Raw genomic sequence first — 21,808 nt, 5'->3', positions numbered from 1 at the left:
CATATGTGTGTTTTCTATATAAGCAAAAATAAGGAGTTTCCATGGGGGCTGCATGTGCCCCCACCTTTGCTAATATTGTTCTTTCTAAATGGGAGGAAAAACATATTATACAGTCTGTTTATAGTAAATTTTGGACACTTTATCACAGATATCTTGATGACATTATTATTTTTTGGACAGGGGGTGAAGAAAAATTTTTAGAATTTATGGAATATATTGGCACCACCACTAATTTTTTGAATTTTACATATGTTATGAATAATGAATTTATTAATTATTTGGATGTTGAAAAAATAATCAATTTGAGACTAGGGTATATAGAAAACACACATATGTAAATTCCTACCTCCACTATGAAAGTTCTCATCCTCCACATTGTAAGAAAAATATAATAAAAGGTCAATTTGTGAGAGGATCTAGGATGACGAGTGGGGAAATGGATTTCTTTGAAGAATGTAATAAATTGGAAGTGATGTTTTTAGAGAGAGGTTACCCGCAGGAATTGGTTACAAGGATTAGAAAAGAAGTTGAGACAGGGAGACTGACTAAATTTCAACCTATAAAGGGACAAATGGAAAGTGAAAAAGTGAGAGAAATTAGTCCAGGAATGAATGATGAACCACTCAAAAAGAGACTGGTGGTTGAATTTAACAATTTCAACAAAAATATAAAAAGTGTATTTATGAAAGAATGGGAAAAAAATTTTCATTATTATCAGACTTGGATGAAATTAAGAAGATAGAACCTAATATAACATATAAGAACCCACCTAATATTAGGAAAAAATTGGAAGGGCTAAATAAGCATAAAAACGTTAATATTAAAATAGGAACATCAAAATGTGGAAAATGCTCCCAATGTCCGTATGTTATGAATCAGAAAGAGTTATTTATAGAAAGTAGAAATAAAAATATAAAAAATAAGGATATTTATACTTGTAATACACAGGGAGTGGTATATATATCTATTTGTCAACAATGCCAGGCATTTTATATTGGCAAAACTGAGAGAGTGTTCCGAAGACGTATTTATGAACACTTATATGATATCAGTAGGGCCAGAGAAACAAATGCACTTTATAAACATTCAAAAACTTGTGAAGGAGCCAATTATTTATTTTTCGTGTTAGAACAAGTGAAACCAGACTTTAGAGGGGGTCCATGGGAAGTAAGATTAGAAGGTAAAGAATTGTGGTAGCAGGTTTTCCTTGATGCCAGTAGGAAACCTGGTTTAAATGAGACTATTTCCATAGGACCTTTGTTAAAATTAAAGTATAATAAAGTATAGTTTCTATGATAGGGACATCTAATCAACAAATATATTTATTATACAACATCACCAGAATTTTTAATTTAGTTCATTATATTTATAATATATATTTATTATATTTTTTATATTTATATTTATATCTATTATATTTATATTTATACATATTTTTAACAAACACATATATATGGTCTGTCATTAAATGGTGCTTTTAGGAATTTAGGTGCTTTGTCAGTTTTATACACTAGAGGGTGATCTACTAAAAGGAAAAAGTACATTTATTTCAGCATATTTATTTAGAGACATAAAGAGTGCAATATTTACAGTTTTATACATTGGTTTTACATTTTATAGTTTATAAGGTCATAAGTATATACAATTTATTTAATAAATGTTTTTAAAGAGGTTTTGAAAAAAATGAATGGTTTTAACAATACATATTCATGATGGTAATGAATATTTATGAGGTAGTAGAAAATGATTTGTTAGTCTGAATTAAATGAGCCTATTATTATAGGTTAATTTATAATCAAACTGGTATATAAAGATGTAATTAGAGTCTTTAAGTGTATCTGATGAAGTCCTAATGTTTTGGGACGAAAACGCATGTTTGGAAATAAAAGAGCGTTAATATACTGTTCGCTAGACTTGAATTCATTAACATTTTTTGGAGACTGAATTCGTGGTTGTTTTGCCTCTTAAGCAACTCCTTTGTGGATTATTATCACATCAAGGTTACAAGTAAACTGTGAAAGCTGTGAGAGTTTAGACTATACATTTATAGACTAGACTGTAATGCTGTTGTTGTCATTTAAGCTTCATCTCTTACATCCACTGCATGTGAGTCAGAGGAGCACACGGCCAAAGACAAATTCTCAACAGTTTTTGCCAGAGGACAAGAATTGATTGCTATTATTCCCATCCATTGATTAGTGATGCTACTTTGTGCTAATGTCATACAGTGGAAGATGCAAAACATAAATGGCTAAAGTGAGCATACCTACAAGGAAGTACAGCACTTATGGGATCAAAATCACCCACCTATTCAATATAAATCACTTCTATTGAGTAAGCCATTTTAGTGTAACCAATGTCTTTTTTAACACATTTATACAAGGTAGACATTGCTTGAAATGAACACATATCCATGTAACTCAATCAGTAGACCAGTGCAGTAGCTGCTGATGCCACAGTTAAGGGATAACATGAGCACTGCATCTGAATGCATAGTGCTCCCTTAAAAGGGACTGTATCACCTGGGCATCAAAATTCTGCAACTGTGAAAGTGTTATCCCTACATAGAATTGTACACATCACATAATACTACCAGTTTTGAACACCTGCCTATCTAACTCCAGATTCTCTAGACCTGTGCACTAACTTGATGATGCCACAGAAGTAGTAATACCAAAGTTGTCAGAAAGCATGGATTTGAAGACATACCTTAAGCACTGTGTTGGAATGCAAATGACCCCCTTAAAAGGGAGTACAACTCTTGATGGATCAAAATCCATTCCCTGTGTAAATGTAACCCCATAAGTGCAACTGTCCAACAAACATATCTGAGTAGCAAGCCAGTTTTGTTTGTCACCATTTTCCTCTTCTGACACTCTCATACTGTGTACACACTGCTGAATTCGAACACCTGCCTATCTAACGCTACAGTCTCTAGAGCTGTGCAGTAACTACTGACTCCACAGAAAAAGTCATATTACACTGACCAGAAATCACAAATTAAAAGGGATATTTCTAGCAGGATGTTTAAATACATAAGGGATCCTTTATAAAGAAGACATTTCACCTGTGTTAATGTTACCCCTGTAGAACGGAATACATCACATTTCTTGTGTAACACAACCTTGTCTGTTCCCATTTATTTACACACTAATATTAGGTACATATTGTCAGATCTGAACACCTGCCTACTTTACTGTATATTCATGACACATGTGCAGTAACTGCTGATGCCATACAAGGAGTCATAACACAGTTGTCAGGAAGTACACATTTAAAGGACTATCTTGAACAAGGTGTGGCATATGGGCTCCTTTAAAAAGGGGTACAATATCTGGGGGATAAAAATCCTCTATCTGTGTAAGTAGAACTGTACACATCACATTCATTTCATAAGCCAGCCTTGCTTGGTACTACTGTCTGTCACATACTAGTTACAAAGAGCTGGATGCGAACACCAGCCTTTTTATATCCACATTCCATACAGCTGATCATTTACCACTTACGTCACAGAAGAAGTCATATCACAGCTGTCAGTAAGCACACACTCTTGATGGGATATCTTGAACAGTGTGCTACAATGCATACGGCTTCCCTAAAAGGAGGTCTGAGGGATCCAAACCCTGCAGCCATGTAAATGTTACCAATATGTTGAATTATCCACATCACATCCATTGAGTAAGCCTGTCTGCATGTTACTATATTCCTAGATGGTCATACAAGGTACACATAACCAAATTTGAACACCTGCATGAGTTCACATTCTCTAAAGCTGTGCATTAACTGCTGAAAGCACAAATTAAGTCATATTACAGTTGTCAGAAAGTACACACTTGAAGGGATAATGTGAGCAGTGTGTTGCAAAGCACATGGCTTTCCTAAAAGGGGACTTGAGGGAGCCTAAACCTTGTAGACATGCAAATGTTACCAGTATAATGAATCATCCACATCTGTTGAGTAAGTCAATCCTGCCTATTACAATTTTCTTACACACTTCATACTAGGTAGATATAGCCAGAATCGAACACCTGCCTAAGTGCACATTGTCTAGACCTGTGCATTAACTGCTGATGCCACAAAAGTCATCATATCACAGTTGTCAGAAAGTGTGTGTTGCAATGTATATGTCATCCCTGAAAGAGGGTGCAAGACTTGGGGAATTCATCTCCTTGTGTAAATGTTACTACTTAGTTAAACTGCACACATCACAGCCACTGGAAAACTAGTATTATCTGCCACTCTTTCCTGACACAATTATAGCAGGTACACATTGGTGGATTCAAACACCTGCCTAAGTGCACATTCTCTAGAGCTATGCATTAACTGCTGATACTGAAGAAGTATTATTACAAATGTCAGGCAGCAAATAGTTGAAGGGAAGAGGACAGACATGTATGTGGGAATGGGCAATGTAGTTTGTTAAGTAGACTGTCAATGTGCTGATCACAATTTAAAAGCAATCTGTATTAATAACCAAAACATCCCACTGGGAGTACATTAAAACAATGAGCATGTTAGACTTGTAATGATGACTGCACTCTAAATACCGCTATCAGCACTGCTTTCTGTCACATTTCGGTCATGAAAAGAGTTATTACAGCTGTTATTCCAAAGTTTTATGTCTACAAATGTCAAGTAATATATGTTTCTTCACATTAAGTGTCATGTTAAAGAATGATATATATATATATATATATATATATATATATATATATATATATATACACACACACACACACACACACACACACACACACACACACATGTATGACTGTCACACGTACTGAACAAGTAAATGTTGGGTGAAATTGAAAGATGTCACATAGTGGAGTTCCATCCATGAAGTCATAATTGTCCAGATCATTGCGTTATGCATTACTGCAGGTAAGTGCTGTGCATGTGTGTGCATCAATGAAACTCTATGTGATGCATGTACAATGTGTAAGGTAATTACAAGGCATGCAAACTAAAGAACTATTATCAATAATGCCAGTTTGCATATATGTTTGTACTTGTACCAGTTCAACGGAATACACTGAGAAGGAAAATGGAAATCACTTACATACAGCAGTGAACCAACTGTGTTACATGGACTCCTCATATCAGGAAAAAAATAAGCCAATAAAGCATATACAGTTACACTATTTCAGCCTGACAGAATTGCTTACCAAGGTACACTGCTGCCAAGCTCAGTTGAGTGACCTAATACATACATATTTAAATTTTGAGGTTTTGTCGTAAGAACTAGCTGTAAAGATGACTGATGCAAACTGTTGCACAAATGTTGAGTATGGAAACAGAGTTTTGTTTGCCAGACATTTCTATCTAAGTGTATGATGTGTGAATCTATTTTTTGACCAGATTAAAGGTGTGAAATGGGATTAATGGGACAGTAGTGAAAATGAAATGCAAGGAGAGGAAAGGATGGTGGGAGAGAAATTAAGGACCGCACAGGATGGTGGTGGGACCGGAGCATATCAATTCCACTTCTTCATAAGCTAAGCATGTGCAAAAATTTTCACACACTGCATGATGCAAACACCTGCCTAACGTACTCAAAATTCTGTACACCTGTGCAGTAGCTGCTGACACCACAGAAGTCAAATCCCAGTAATGTGAAATCACATATTTGAAGGAAATGTGATGCATGTATTGAGAAATGGACAATGTGCTTTATGAAACAGACATCGGCAATGTGTGGCTAACACTAAACAACATACTGTATTTATAATTCAATTCAAGTATCTCATCATGACTACATTCAACCCTCAAACCTGTTGTACTTATTATGGCTGTTTCCTCATAATGATATTAGTGTTATTTTCTCTTGTGCAATGGGGCTAAGCAGATTAATGTGAGTACTATATAAATGTGGCTGAAGGCAAAAGTCGGATCATTTTTGCCCGAGGATGTGAAGCTGCAATTACTGTTTTGCAAGTACGGCTAGCAATAATGCTTAATGCCAAGCATCATGCAAATTTTGAGTAAAGAAAGAGAGACTTTTGTTTATGGGCCATTTCTGACCATGTATGTGATATGAATCTATTTTTTGACCAGATTAAAGGTGTGAAATAGGGGTGATAGGATAGTGGTGAAAACAGGGAGTATGCAGAAGGTATGACACAGGGGGGATAATTACAGACTAAGCAGGATGATGGTGGGATTGACCATAACTATCCATGTCTTCACAAGCTAACAATGGATTCGTATACAACATTTGGGAAATTTGGATAATCACATCGTAAAGGATGTGTCACAACAACTTAAAAATGTTTGACCAATTGGATCAAACCAAGTGTAAAATACCAGAGTTAGGTATGGGGAGTAATTTTTTTTTTTGTGGGGCAGATGTCCATTTTATTTTTTTTAAAGAGAGAGGAATGGTGGGGACAATATTTAGGAATAACAGGGGAAGGTATGTTAGTTAGGTTGTATAAGAGGCACAGACAAAGAACATACAAGACAGAAAAGTATGGTAATAGACACAAGAGGGTGAAGGACCGCTTGACTGGGGTTAGGCATGGGAATTTGGAGGCACAATCCCCATCCACTATGAATACAGTGGGAATCTAGCCCTCACCCTTAGAACTGCCACCACTGTTGCCTGTTTTAGACACCTGGTACAGTGCCAGATGGGGCAGTGATTTTGCAATTCGCTGCATGATCCTTTTCATACAGTGAATGTGGGCACCAGGGCCCCCTCCACAATGGCTCCACCAGCCATGTCAGCTCTTGTTGGGTGGCAAAATTGCCACCTCCACTACCACTATTCCTGGTGAGTACCACTGCACCAGTCCATGGACAGAGTTACTGGTGCAGGTAATGCAGGTGCTGTGGAGTCAACACTGACAGATTATATCCCAGAACTGCTGGGTGCCTCTGCTGCTGGAGGTGGTGCCACCCTAGTGATCTGTGGAGGGATGGTGGTCCGGGCCGCTGTGGCCAGTCTAGTTTTCCGTGCTGGGGTTGTGATGAAAAAGGAATGGATGTTGCAATGCAATGACAAAAAAATAAATAAAATAAAAAAAGTAAAAATAAAAAAGTAAAAGAGAAAGAGGTGAGGGAGAATAAAACAAAAAAAAAGTATCATAAATCTTTTGTAATTTTAATATGTCCCCGTCAGTACATATTTGACATGCACTTTTAACAGTCATGCATCCAGATATGAATGTGTGAGGCCATAAATTGTTGTTATTCTAAAACTATCATATTCCTGGCTCTCACAATTGTAAACATTTGACAAAAAAGTGTGATTATTTTAAATTAGGTTTACAAAGAACACTTCAATAAATATAAATTGGGATGGAGTGTATGCTATTTTGCATTATGATTACAGCTAGTAAGTACTGAATTGCAAAATGAATAATAGAGTATATTTTCTGTTGTCTGGAACTGAACCCATAGACATATATTTTTATACAGCCAATGACTGTGTTAGAGATGTCACAAGCCTCAGCCTACAGAACACTGCACCAATGTCTTAATGTTATGCTAGAACATGTGAGGGAGTACATCTATTTTCTATGCACACTAAAGCAGAGAGCAAGAACAATGCAGTAATTTTATGGTGTAGCACACTTATCTGAATTTTTGGGGGTCACAGACTGTACTCAAATAGAAATAAAAGCTCCCTATGTTAAACAGGAAGGGTTCCACTCAGTCAACTGCTGGATTGCCTGTAAGGCTCGAGGAATCATCCTCAGTGGGTGTGTGCTGACAAGACAAGCAGTTACCATGGCACACCTTGCAGCTTTACACAAGGTTTGCTAGTAGTGATGTTCCACAAGGCCATCTACTGGGTGATGCACTGGAACCATGGCTCATGACACTCATCATATACGCACACACACACACCCACAAAAGAAGGCTACAATAATGCCCACACACGAACTAGAAATATCATAGAGCACGTGATTGGTATGCTGAAGTCACAGTAGATCTAAAAATTCCCTGAGTCTCTTTTTAGACTGAGGGTAGTCCTGACATTCCCATTGGAAATGCTCCCTTAAAGTATGAAGGGTTTCCTCAAAGGAAAAATCTTCGGGTGGAGAAGCTGAAGGAATGGATTCCTCTGCATCAAAATCCTCATAAGCAGAGAGGGGTTGCATGTCTTCATATTCAGAGGCATCAGAGTCATTGGACTCCTGTTCAAATAAAACTACTGGGGACAAATCTCTCTCTCTCTTTCGGAAGGGGTAGCATAGCTTCCCCTGATCAGCATTATAAGGTCTTCCGCCATTTTAAGCATTTGAGACTGAGGCAAGGAAGCAGGTGCCTGAGATGGGGTCGTCAGTTTCTTGGGTGTGGTTCATACCCTGGGCCTTAGAAACTCAGTAGTTTATGAAAGAACAGAAGATGGGAAAGAAGTCGTCGGTTTGTGTCGAGAATCGGTAGTGCAAAGTACTTCCTCAGAAGCGGGTGCCTGCTCAGCGGCTCCGGACCCATCCAAGGTAGAGACAACCACAGGATCCTTAGTTGATGAAGAGCATACTGGACTCTGAAAGGGTCTCGGAAGCAGCCTGCAAATCCAGAGAAGCAGGCATCAGGGGCTGCGAAAGCGCCTCACTGAGAACCGGAGAACTGACGACTAGCTTAATGGAAGCGTCGGTAGGTTTGGACCTGCACGATCTGTCTCTGTCTTTATCCTTACGTTTTTTCAGAAGATCTGATGTCGGATGGCTTACCGAAGCCATATTGGAAATTGACGACTGAGAGTGAAAATATCTAGCTACAATAAGGGCCCAATGACATATAGTTCTGGAGTTGAACAAAGCACAAAAGCAACAGAGGGGGATGTTGTGGTCTGGGCCTAAGCAAGTGACGCAGTAAGAATGAACGTCTATGTGTGGTATTTGCTTTCCACAGGTGAGACAACTGTTAACTTTTAAAAAAGGATCCCCAATGGGGTACTTAGCTTTAGAAGATTTCAACTTCAGTTCAGAAAATGAAACTCAGGTAGCGGCCAACCGGCACTTGTGTGACTGCTTCTGCTTCAGGCTCCTTGGCAACAAAGACTGATGTAATGGCGTCGGCTGCCTTCCTTTATACTACTGATGACCTGACATCAGTCCTGAAGTGACAGCAACTGACGCAGAAATACTAAGCCTCTGGTATTTGGGCCGACTGAGGGCTACCATGGCAGGGATAACCCAAATGTGATGATTGCAACAGTGAAACACGAAGAACATCTAATGTTGCCAACTAAGCATGGCTAATTGCTAGTGATAAGTGTGTTGAGGACTTGGCCTACTCTGACCTACTCCAGGGACCCATGGTAATAGTGGAAGGGCTGCATGTGCTCCTATTAGCCAGTGCGTGCCTGCCATAAAGCCCATCAGCCTTGGATCAATAAACTACTGCCCAGCTGGTGTCCATTTGTCCCGCTTGGGTTACCTGGGATAGCTCCATTGAGTAAAAGTTGGATGTAAAACCAATCAAGCTACCAGACATTAAGATTTGTTAAACTCCATGTAGGTTTACTGACAGGACAGAGTTTGGCAGTGGATGACATGATGGTGAGGAGGAGACTGGATAGCCTATGTATTCAGAAAACGAGATGGAAGGGCAGTGCAGCAAAACCACTTGGATTGGGGTCCAGAGTCTATTAATCAGGAGGAGGACAGGCTAGAAATGGTATGGGATTAGTGGTGAGGGAGAGGGTTAAGAAGACAGTGAGGGACATCATCAGAATTAGTGACTGACTCACGGCAATCAGACTCCAGCCTAATGATAAGACAGTATTCATAATCTCAGCTTATTCCCAAAGCAGGGCTGTGGTAGTGAGGAAAACAGTGCATTCAGACAGCAGTTACAGGACCTACTGGATAAAACTGGACAACATGAATTAGTGTTGATAATGGGTGAACTGAATTCACGTATCTGAAAAGACAGAACAGGATATGAGGACTGTTTGGGTCCACATGGGGTGGGGCAACAGGAATAAAGAAGGAGAGGCCATTATAGACTTCTGACAAATGGCTTGATAGTAGCCAACACATGGTTCAGAAAGAGAGACGGTCACAAAATCACATACAAGACTGGCCAACATGCAACTAAGGCAGACTTCCTCCTAGTAATGAAAGGGCAATGGGGTAGAATCGGCGATTACAAAGTCATCCCTAGTGAAACAGTTGGCCCACAGCATAAACCACTAGTTACCACAATCACCTGCAAGCAGTGGTCAGAGAAGGCTTTAAGGCCAACAGAGACCAGGCTAGATACATGGAAGATGACTGGAGATAAAGCACAACAGTTCAAGGAATTACTCTGGGCTCTACCACCTGAAGAAGAGGAAAAAGGTGGAGCTGAAGAATGGCAGTATCACAAAACAGCATGCATGAGGGCTGCAGAACAGATATGCAGCTGAGCCAGGTATAGGAATAAGGTGCATAAGGAATGCAGAAGTCCAGGAAGTCATCAAAATAAAGAAGGAGCACAGGAAAATGTGGTTAGAAAAGAAAGACCAGGCTAGGAAGGAATAATAGATGACTAATAAAGACTCTACAAAAACATCTGCAATAACAAAGAACAAGACGCCAGAGGCATCTACCAGCTTTTGGAAAATGATTCAGTAGATGGCACAAAGAAACTATATCAAGTTGCAAAGCAAAAACAGAAATGTAAAGACAGTCAGATACCCTTCATAAGGGATGCCAGCAACAACCTACTCACCAGTCTACAAGACATCAAAGTCAAATGGAACAGGTACTTCCAGCAGCTTCTGAATGAAGAAAACCCCACAGATGTTGTATTGACCAAGACACAGTCTACAATGAGAGAAGAGAAGGAGCCCACATAGACGAAGTAGGAAAAGCTCTAAGGAAAATGAAGTTGGGTTAAGCAGCAGGCTCAGATTAGGTCACAGATATGATAAAAGTGCTGGATGAGATCGGGAAGAAATGGCTGCTGAGGGCACTCATGTCTTTAAGGACTGGAGAGAAAGGCATATCCCAATTAACTGGAGAATAAGCATACTAGTGATAGTGTTCAAGAACAAAGGGGACCACCACAGCTGTGGGCATTGCACAGGTATCAAACTCCTGTCACACTGCATGAGAGTTCTGGAGAGGGTGACTGATAAATGAATACGAAGAGTAGTAGAAAGTTTGAGAGGAGATGAGCAGTTTGGATTCAGATTAGGATGCAGCACAAATGACCTAATGTTTGCAGTGAGACAGACACTTGGGAAGAAGCTGGAAATGAGGAAAGGGTCCAAATGGGTATTCCTAGACTTACAGACAGCATATAACAAGGACCCAAGAAAGCTGATTTGGGCAGTCCTGTGGTGGTTTGAAGTCTTGGAAACATTGGTAGAATTAGTGCAAGCTATGTACAAGTACCCAAAGACTCAATCAAGTATGAACAGTATTCAGTATCACAGAGCAGTTCCCAGTGGGAGTGGGTGAGCAACAGAGTTCAGCTTTCAGCCCACCATTGTTCATACTGGTGATGGACTACATTAGCAAACAGGTCGAGGGGGGACAGATCAACAAAGTTGCTGTATACAGACAATGTGGCATTACAGGCAGACTCTGAGCAAAAATCTCAACAAAGGATAGGGGAATATAATGCATAACTTAAGGCACAGGGGATGAAACAGAGTACAGATAAGACAGTTGTAATGGCGGCAAATGGGGGAAATCAGAAGAAGCTGAGAATTGAGTTAGAAAGGGAAAACAGTGGAACAGGTAAAAAGCTTCAAGTACCTGAAAGGGGTGGTTGAGGAGAAGGGAAGTCTGAATGAGAAGGTAAAAGCTAGAATCAGAGGGGCTGTAGCCAACTGGCACAGAGTGTTGGGGTAGCATGTGACAGAAGAATGCCAGAGAAGCTGAAAAGTGAGGTGTACAAAACAGTGGTTCAACCAGTGTTACTGTATCGTACAGAAACCTGGGCAGTAAACATAGAGTAGTTGAGAAAACTAGAGGTGATGGTGATGAAGTGCCTGAGATGGGTGGCAGGATGCACCCTGTGGGACAGACAAAGATATAAGGAGGTAACAGCAGAAGCGGAAGTAGCTCCAATTGCAGAAAAGGTCAAAGAGAGCAGATTAAGTTAGTTTGGGCATATGTGCAGAAAAGCAGAAGACAATCTGGTGAAGATGATTTGGGATAGACAAGAAGCCAGGAAGAAATGAAGGCGTCCAGCAAACAGGTGGATAGACTGTGGGACAGAAGATCTCAAATAATCAAGCACGAGTGTCGAAGATGGTAGAAAAGTGGCTCTGAATAGAGACAGATGGTGACGGGTGAGGGCATATGTGCAGAAAAGCAGAAGACAATCTGGTGAAGATGATTTGGGATAGACAAGAAGCCAGGAAGAAATGAAGGCATCCAGCAAACAGGTGGATAGACTGTGGGACAGAAGATCTCAAATAATCAAGCACGAGTGTCGAAGATGGTAGAAAAGTGGCTCTGAATAGAGACAGATGGTGACGGGTGAGCTGACACCCTGACCCCATGTAGAAAATGGGAAAAAGGGGTTTGATGATGTAAAAGAAAGACACTGCAGTAATACATAAACCTAGAAAATATGGGTTGAAGAAATCAGAGGATAGTTTAAAACTGTTTTATGGAAAGGCAATGGGGAAAATGAACAGGCCAGGTATAAAGAAAGATGTACAAGGATATGCCATGCAAGGGAAAAGGTCCAGTTTAGTGCAGCAACTAATCCTCATCTACCAAGAAAAAACTTTAGTTATGCAATAAACTGGTGACTAAAAACATTTTCTAGAAACAAAACTTGAACTATAAGTACTATACACAAGTATGAATTTTAAATATTTTTATAAGTAAACTATTGCTTTTAAAGGTCATTTTTGCAAACTTGGCACAACATAGATGAAATCTGAATTGTTGCTCTTACCGCTTCCAGATTGTCCAACAATGGCTACTGTCTTAGAAGGAGGAAGTGACAGGTTGAAGTTTTTCAGAACCACATGACCTGGTCTTGTTGGGTAGCTGGAGATAAAAGATAAAATATTACAACAGTCGTACTAATGATGGATAACACTAACTGTCAACAGCAGAGGTAGCATCATTAACAACATAGTTACTTTTATTCCTACATCGGTTAGACTGCTACTGCAAACAAAAGTAATAAAAAATACAAACATTTGAAGATTTACTATATGAAAAAAATACAAATATTTGAATATTTACTACACGAACTGGTTGTCTGTGAGGGTCTTCAACGTGTTATATTCACTGTACTTTTATATCACCTTTCAAATGTCTACCAAGGCCCTTACTTTGAAACAACATATCACCTCTTGGTGAAGTTTGTGATAAGTGCTACATTCATCTTACTGGTGTCTGTTTTGAATAGCCCTGTCAGGTATTACCTGGAAAGGACATGCATTTCAAGAACTGAAAATGCCATGGGCTTGTACTTAAAATACCAGTAGTTAGTAGTGAAGACAGAAACTTCTAAAATGGGGAAATGACTGTAGGAAAAATGAAGCCCCATGCAGAGAACTCCTTTGAAGATATATATTGAAAACATGAAACTGCTGTTATTATTTTAAGAGGTCCTCAGCAGTAGGTTTACACTGTGGTAGAACCTTAAGCACTTGTCTGTCCATGCTCTGAGCATTCCTGTAAAGTGATTGACCATCAGGAAGATGTTGCAACTAATAGCCCACTCCCAAACCCAGATGGGAACAGTGCAAAAAGGCTCAAGTGCATACTACTTCTGCTTGGTCAGGTATCATACAACTGCTGCTTTGTTTTCCATAAACAAAAGTCTTAGACTCAACTCCATCTTTACCACTCATACAGCAAGATGCATCATCCAAACCTCCAGAATGAGGACACATTTTTTCCTTATCCAACATAACATGGTGACTCTTAACCAAATGCAAATCCAGATGGGTTCCCAATCCTTCCAGAGAAGTGTATAATATCATGCCATGCTTTGTAAAAGAAGAAAAGAGAAGGGAAGCCCCTGCTCCAAGATTTCAAGAAACAAGGGGTTCCAAGATAAAAAAACATGTCTGAAGGACAAGGTCCCTGATCTCCAGATCTATTTCCAAGCTATGCAGAGCAATGGACTGAGTTAAGAACAGTACTAATAAAGTGAATGGTCTGGGCTGAATGCAAGGATGGCTTCTCCCAGCTGAAGGCTATACCTAGGCTCTGCAGCTCTTATTAAGGAACAATTAAGAGCTCACTCAGAAGAGATGGCTGAAGGAAGGGTAGCAACAGTCCCCAAAACTCAATTCAGTGGTTATTATAGTGTTCTACCACAAAGCGCTTAATGAAATACATGAAAGTCAAGCAAATAAACATAAATCAGTTAGGGGGAAACAGCTAAAGTATATACCAAATAAAACATTTTAATATACAAATGAGGCAAAGACTATTAATATAATCATTAGAATAAGTACAAAAACAGTAAAAAATAAATCTGTAGTACTGTTAATACAAACATCAAAAACTCAGTATCTCAAAATCACAATAAAGCAACATTTCAATATGTCAAACAAGGATAATAATTCAGTAATAAGTACAAAACAGACTGTTGAGTCAAGAAAGCTTGTAGCTAGCCAGGTGGCATTTTCTAACTTCTTAACTATATTAACAAGAATTAGACGCAGCACAGCTCTTCCATTATACATGCTCATGTCCCATTATCTTGTGGGAGGTGTAATATGGTAGATTTTAAAATACAGTGAAAAACAGCCAGCTGTATTGCTGTAGAGGGATAAAGCCCTGGCGACCTGAATTTGAATAGTATCTTAGCCAACCGCAGGAGATGATGTAGAGGACAGAAGAGTGACACAGCTTAGCCAGTTCACCTCTCATTGAGGAGAGACTGTGGTAGTATATGCTAGAAGTAGAGATGTGAGCCTGCTTCAGAAAATAAACAAAACCCAGGTGTGTGTGTGTGTGTGTGTGTGTGTGTGTGTGTGTGTGTGTGTGTGTGTGTGTGGGCAGGAGACAGATTTGTCATGCAACAAACTTCCACTCCAAATTAAGCAAAGCCACATTTTACTTTTTTTATTTTCAAAATAGAGTTAGGCAAATAGCCGGGTATATGCATATTCATCCCTGGTACGTCTGGCCTGTTGCACCTTGAAAAAGGAGGTATGGTCTAACTGTGTGTGTGTGTGTGTGTGTGTGTGTGTGTGTGTGTGTGTGTAGGGGGGAGGGTGTAAATAGCCATAGGGCCCAGTTGCCTTGTATTTTCTATAATTATTTTTTTTTAAAACACTTTTATTGAATTATCACTTGTGACACAGACAAACTTACATTTATGTAAAGTAATCAAACCATATTAACAAGTTCCCATTTGCAAACCTTATACTTCATACATATTGTGCTATACAAAATAATTAAACCAACATTAACTAAATTGTTCAATTTCCGCCTTCTCTTAAACCTCATTCCTTCTCCACAACAGTTTTTTGCATGCACTGTTCCCTCAATTTCCATTGTTTTCTACGTAATTTACCCCTCTTACCACTTCTGAAGATCACACTTCCTGTTCTTATATCTCAGTTACAATTTTCATTACTTCACGTACGGTTGGTTTAGACTGATTGTCATTTTCTAGTAATTGCTCTTTTGGCAGCCACCATAGGTTCATAGATTAGTACTAGGCTAACTGCCCTTGTGGGCCATTTTAAGCCTAGCCAATTAACCCATGTGAAAATCAAACCCTGCACCTCGTGTGTGTAAGGCAAATATCGTAGCCATTATGCCAACCTCCCTAATTACAATTAACAGGACCTTACTATGTCTAGGCAATTCAGATCCTGTATCCCAGCTCAAAAAAATGATTTCCTTAGTTAAACTCATGTACTCATCCAGTATTCTTGGCAGAGTGCTCAACAGGGAATTTTTAAAATCTGCCAACTCATTACACTCCGATAACACATCCTTCCAGGTACCTCTTTCTTCCCCATTACACCTCCACTATTTGCCATTTACCTCAGGAAAAACTCCTTGGAGTCTGCTTGTGGTATAAAAGTACCTATGCAAACACTTCCAGACAAAAATTCTAAATCTTCTACATTTTGTTTCATATTTGAGAGCCATACATATATCCTCTCATTGTTTCTTTGTGAATTGCTTATCTAATCTCTCCCCAATCTTTTCTGACATCCACTGGTTGATTCCTATAGTTATATTGTAATATTTCTTATGCCCTACTAATTATCCCTTTTTAACAGCAGCTTGTGTTGTACATTAAATAAAACACTCAACCAGTGTGGGTCATTCACTTAGGATTCCGCTATCCATTTCTCTTAGCCTATATTCTGACATCAATCCTTGATAGGTAAGACTATCTTTAGTCTCCAGTCCAAATATTTTCTTGGCCTCTTCCCATTCTACTACCTTTCCCTCTCTATCTGCAAACTCACCTTTCTCCATTCGTATGTTGGCTTAGTTCTTAGTATGCTTTCTGGTATTTTATGACTATAATATTATGTATTCCACGACATCTTTTTTAAAATTCAGCTATGAGTACAACTGTAACAAAATTAGTTATCTGGATATATTAGTTGGCAAAGATGTTACCAAGGGAGTCATTTCAAGTAATATTGATAGGAAGACCACCTATTCCAGTGGGTTATTATGTTATACTAGCTGCCATCTGCAGCAGCGCAAAAGGGGTATTGTTAAAGGACAATTTGTCAGACTGACTAGAATGCTTTCTGATGACACGTTATTTGATGTGGAAGGAAATAAGTTATAAGAAATGTTTTTCACTAAGGGGTACCCGACAGATTTGGTAAGTGATGTTTACTCTGAAATCACAAGGAAAAGGCAAAGTGGTGAGTTGGTACCAATCCTTATGGCAAGGCAAGCTCAGCCAATTATGAATGTGAGAGCACAAATCAAGGGTGAATATACGTGTTCTTTTATTACCACTTATACACAAGAATATTCCAATGTTTTGGAGGTTTAATTGATCTTTTAGGGGGACAGCCTAGCATAATGTATAAAAAAGGTAGGTCTCTTAAAAATCTATTGGAAAGTGGCACACAGCCACGTGTATGGACCAGCAAGAGGTTGGGTACCTTTAAATGTGTTTTTTGTTATCAGTGTAAACATATTTTGAAGGCTGACAAAGTTAAGGTCAACAAACAGCTAGTATATACTTCTTTTCACTGTTCATGTAATTCTATAGGAGGTATGTACTTAGCTTTGTGTAAAAACTGTGACACTTTCTATGTAGGGAAGACCCATCATAGGTTCAAAGAACATATTTACGAACATATGTTTGATATAAGAAAGAAACAGCTCAGCAATTCACTGTATAAACATTTGGAAAAATACCCTGAGCATGGGTTTGCAATTTTTGGAACTGATACAGTATCTATGGGCTTGGAAGTGGACTGTAGGTAGATGTGATAAAACGTAAAGAGACCTTGTGACAGCTGAGATTAAATGCATGTGTGCCACCAGGTCTCAAGTATAATACAAAAAAAATGTAGCAGTTTGTGTTTTTTCAAGATTTTAAGGATATATTACCATATTTAAAAAAAAACATTTTTTAGCATATATTTTTTTAATTTATGTCATGTTATTTACTTAACTGTTCAGCTTTCATTGGTGTAGAAAGTTATGTGATTTTTAAGAGGGAGATTTAAAAAGGGTGTAGTTGAACTTTGAATTGATTCTGAAGAAGTCTGTGAATTAGCTGGATGAAAGCACTTAATCTGTTTGAATAAAGTTTTGCACTGGAGTAACCGTGCTTTCAAGAGCTTTGGTGGTTATTTGCTGTAGTCTGTTCAAGGTTCTGAGTTTGTTTTTCCCAGAATATTCCCCATAAAAAACTGAAAATAAACCTGCATCTGAAATTTTTTAAGGTGATCACTTCTGAAGTATTGGAGATAATAGAAATGTCCTGTAATTTTGCTTCCCATTCAACCAAAAAGCCCAAAAGTAGAGGGCTGGAGGGAGGGGATGTAAGAAGAGATGAAAAATTGACAATACAGATGGAACATTATGGGGAGAACATAACTTCTTTATCTGATATTGTTAATTTCTCATCTCGTCCTCACATATGAGACCAAGTCCCCAGCTTCCTTTATCCTGGGCGGACTCCTGGGAGTATGTTTCTCAGAACCATTGGACAAAAGGAGGCTCTTCCCCTGCAGACCAAATCCAACTTGTAATGAGTAATAAAGATATGGTAACTGGCCCATGTGGCAGCTGCACAAATGTTTTCCATGGAGGCATTAGTTTGGAAGACTGCGGATGTGGCCATGGCCCTGGATGAGTGAGCTCAAATAGGTATGGTAGGATTTATATATTTTGTGATGTAAATAAAAGAAATGCAATCAGAGACCCATTTTGATAAAGTAACTTTGGATACTGGTAGGCCTTTCTTAGGGCCTGTAAAGGCAACAAACATTTGACTTGCATTCCGAAACTCTTTAGTCCTATGCAAACAGAAACATAGCCATCTACTGACATCCAACAAATGTAGAACATAACTTGCCTTTGTTGCGGAAGTTAGGAAAGAAAACAGGCAAATGTATGGCCTCATTTATATTTGTTTGTGAAACAACTGTTGGCAGAAAGCAGGGGTTGGTACACAGAGAGACTCTGTCTTTATGAAAAATCAGATATGGAGGCTGTGAAGACAGTGCCTGGATTTTTGATATTCATCTTGCAGATGTAATAGCCACTAGAAAGATAGTTTTCCAACATAGAAATTTAACATCACAAGTCACTGCAGGTTCAAATGGGGGCTGAACAATTAGATGTAGTACCAAATTAACATCCCATGGGGGAGAGGGATCCTTATGAGTAGGTCTTAACAATAGAGTCCCTTTTAAGAAGGCTTTGCAAAGTTTGTGGGAAATGAGAGATAAATTATCCTTCCCAATGTGGAAATCTGAAATTGCTGCTAATTGTACTTTAATTGTAGAAGCAGCTGCTCCATTATAAAAAAGGTGGACTAAGAATTCTAGAAGAGAGTAAATAGGTGCCATGAGGGGATCTACACTGTGCTGCTGAGCCCACATTAAAAACCTCTTCCATTTACTTCTATAAAGTTTTTGAGTTGATGACTTATGAGAGGACATCAAAATATGATGGATGGGTGAGGAGAGAATGGGTTATCTGGCAATTAATGGAATTGGAAGAACCAAGCCATCAACTTGAGGTTGTGAAAGTTGGGATGAATCATTCCTGTCGGGTGTGACAGAAGGACTAAAACGGGTTTCAGGATCCAAGGTTCCTTCTGTAGATGAGGCCAGAGGAAAGGAAACAGATTTGACAAGGCCAATATGGGGCAATAAGGATCACTGTTCTCGTCAACCTATTTGCTTTCAGAAGGAATTTGGGAATCAAAGGAATTGGGGGAAAGGCGTACAATAGACCGGGAGGCCAATTCTGTGTGAGAGCATCCCTCAGGGATTCCCCCGGTGGGGGGATTAGGGAAAAGTAGCTGTTGCATTTGTTGTTTAGGGGAGATGCAAAGAGGATGTAGCAAGGCTGTTTCAGAAAATGTCTTCCGCTATTTCCTGGTTGAGGGACCACTCATGAGGCATGAGGATAGATCTGTTCAACTTGTCCACTATCACTCTGGACTTTCTTGGAATGTGCGCTGTTATAAGAAAACAGTTAGATGATATCACCAATTGCCACATTCTGAGTGCTTCTCGACACAGAGGATATGATCTGGTTCCTCCTTGCTTATGTACCAGACCACCAACATGTTATCTGATTGAATCGCCAATGTTTCCAGAGGAAGAGCAGTCTGAAATGCCTGCAATGCTAGAAGCACTGCCCTCATCTCCAGGATGTTTATGTGCAGATTGGCCTTGTCTGCAGATGAGGCCAATCTGCACTGCCCTCATCTCCAGTATGTTTATGTGCAGATTGGCATCATCTGCAGACCAGGTTCCTTGGACTGTCTTCCCCAGATAATGCCTCTCTCACCCTACCTGGGAAGCATCTGTGGTCACTGTGGCCTGTGGTTGAGGGGGAACAAAGGGTAGACCTTGCGTCAACTGTTTTCATTGAATCCACCACGAGAGGGTCCTTTTGAATGTGTCTGTTATGACAAATTGGTGAGACAACCATTGGTGGATAGTTGACCATTGAGCAACTAAAAGCCATTGAAATATCCACTTGTGAAATCAACAGTATTGCCGCCACCACTGATACTAAAGCCTGTAGAACATGATGAGCAGCTACCTTCTAGTTTCAGATTAATTTGTGTGTTTGTCACCTGACTGTTAACACTCTGGAGGGGGGAAGTTTCACAATCATCTGAGTGGTGTCCAACAGTGCTACTATGAACTCTAATGTTTGAGAAGGGTCCAGGTGCGATTTTTTAGTAATTTATTGTTATGCCTATTTCTGTACAAATTTGAAAAACAGAGTTTCTTGCCTGGTCGGGGCAGATAAGAGCCAGTCATCTTAATAAAGAAACACCTGGAATCCTTGTCATCTCAGGTGAGCCGCAACCTCTGTCATGCATTTGGTGAACACTCTGGGGGTGATAGTGAGACCAAAGGGCAGTGCTCTGAACTGGTAATAACTGGTTCCCAACCAGAAGCATAGGTATCTTCTGGAACCTCTGTTCATTTTTTTGTAGTAGTACGCTTCCTGAAGATCTACTGAGCACATCCAATCATCTTGCTGAAGGAAAGGAAGTATGGACTGCACGGTGACCATTCAGAACTTGCAACGTCAAACTGACTTGTTTAATCTGCTGAGATCCAGAATAGGTCTCCAGTCCCTTGTTTTCTTTGGAACCAAAAAGAACCTTGAGTAAGTTCTGAATCCTCTCTGGTTTTGACAGACCTCTTGAATGACTCTTTTTTCCAGCAGTTTTTGAATAAGAGTAACTGCTTGATCCCTTTGACTGGGTGGAATGTCTGGGATTTTTCTGTTTGGGGGGTTGTTGACAGAAGGAAATTTGGTAACCCCTGGATATTGTCCTCTGCACCCACAAATCGGAAGTTATCTTTTATCAGGCACAAGAGGTAGATGGTCAGGAACCAAAGGCCTCCAGGTACACCAACTCTTCAGGGAAAGGAGTACTGGACTGCCAGCCACCTCTCTATTTCAGGATCTCCAGAATCTTCCAAAAGGAAACATCCTCAGGCGGTGACCATGGGGATCCTTCTCCCTCATCAAGGTTGGTGTCTTCAGTGGCTGACTCCTCCATGGGGTCCAAATGCTTCCTCTTGCAAAGTATCTTCCTAAGGACCACCTCAGTGGGGTACTCTTGGGAGGTATCAGAAGAGCCAGGGGTACCTCAATGGGTATGCTGGTGCCTTAGGTCCCGCTTTTCCAGTGGAACATCCTGGTCAGAAGAAGAAGAAAGCAGGGTGCATTGATGGGATTGAGGATCCAAGTGGACAGGTGACCTTCTAGATGCAGTGGCAGCTATAGACCTCTCCAGAGCCCCAAAGGCTGACTGCTCCTGAGTGGAGGAGGACCCCGGCTCCGACAAGCCACACTTTTGGGACGGGGTCTCCTCCAGTCCAGAAGACAGTTCACCCAGGATAGAAGTCAGAACCAAGCTCACCTGAGCAGATGCCCTGAGGCATATCGACTTATCCAAAGGCCTGAAAGTCTAGTGTACTCATGGTTCGTGAGGTTCACTATGGCTCCGAGAACTTTCCAGCTCTGAAAAGGCCGAAAAACTCCAAGTAAAGGTCTGGTCCAAGGAAAGAGACATCTTTGCATCAGAACTGAAAGGCACCATGCACATCAGATTTAATGACTCCAAAGCTTGCCCTGAAGTTGGAGGAGGAGGAAGTGGGGGAGCAGATGGCATGGTCAAGGCCAAGGGGGACTTAGTGATGCCCTGCACCCACTAGATCTTCTGTCCCATC

At 39.8% G+C, this 21,808-nt stretch overlaps 1 protein-coding gene across 1 annotated transcript in view; it reads right to left on the bottom strand.

The window, feature by feature from the left end:
- Positions 1-21,808, bottom strand: part of ABCB8 (ATP binding cassette subfamily B member 8) — a 1,506,569-nt gene that overhangs the window by 563,905 nt on the left and 920,856 nt on the right. Inside the window, exon 12 of the mRNA XM_044067605.1 lies at positions 12,862-12,956. Within this exon, the coding sequence (XP_043923540.1) occupies positions 12,862-12,956 (95 nt within the window). The remainder of the gene's footprint in view (positions 1-12,861; positions 12,957-21,808) is intronic.

Source organism: Protopterus annectens, chromosome 3.part1 (genome assembly GCF_019279795.1).
Source record: "Protopterus annectens isolate FY-2018-M chromosome 3.part1, PAN1.0, whole genome shotgun sequence".
NCBI lineage: Eukaryota > Metazoa > Chordata > Ceratodontiformes > Protopteridae > Protopterus > Protopterus annectens.
Note: the sequence above shows the minus strand (reverse complement) of the source record. Positions and strands in the feature narration are given on the sequence as shown.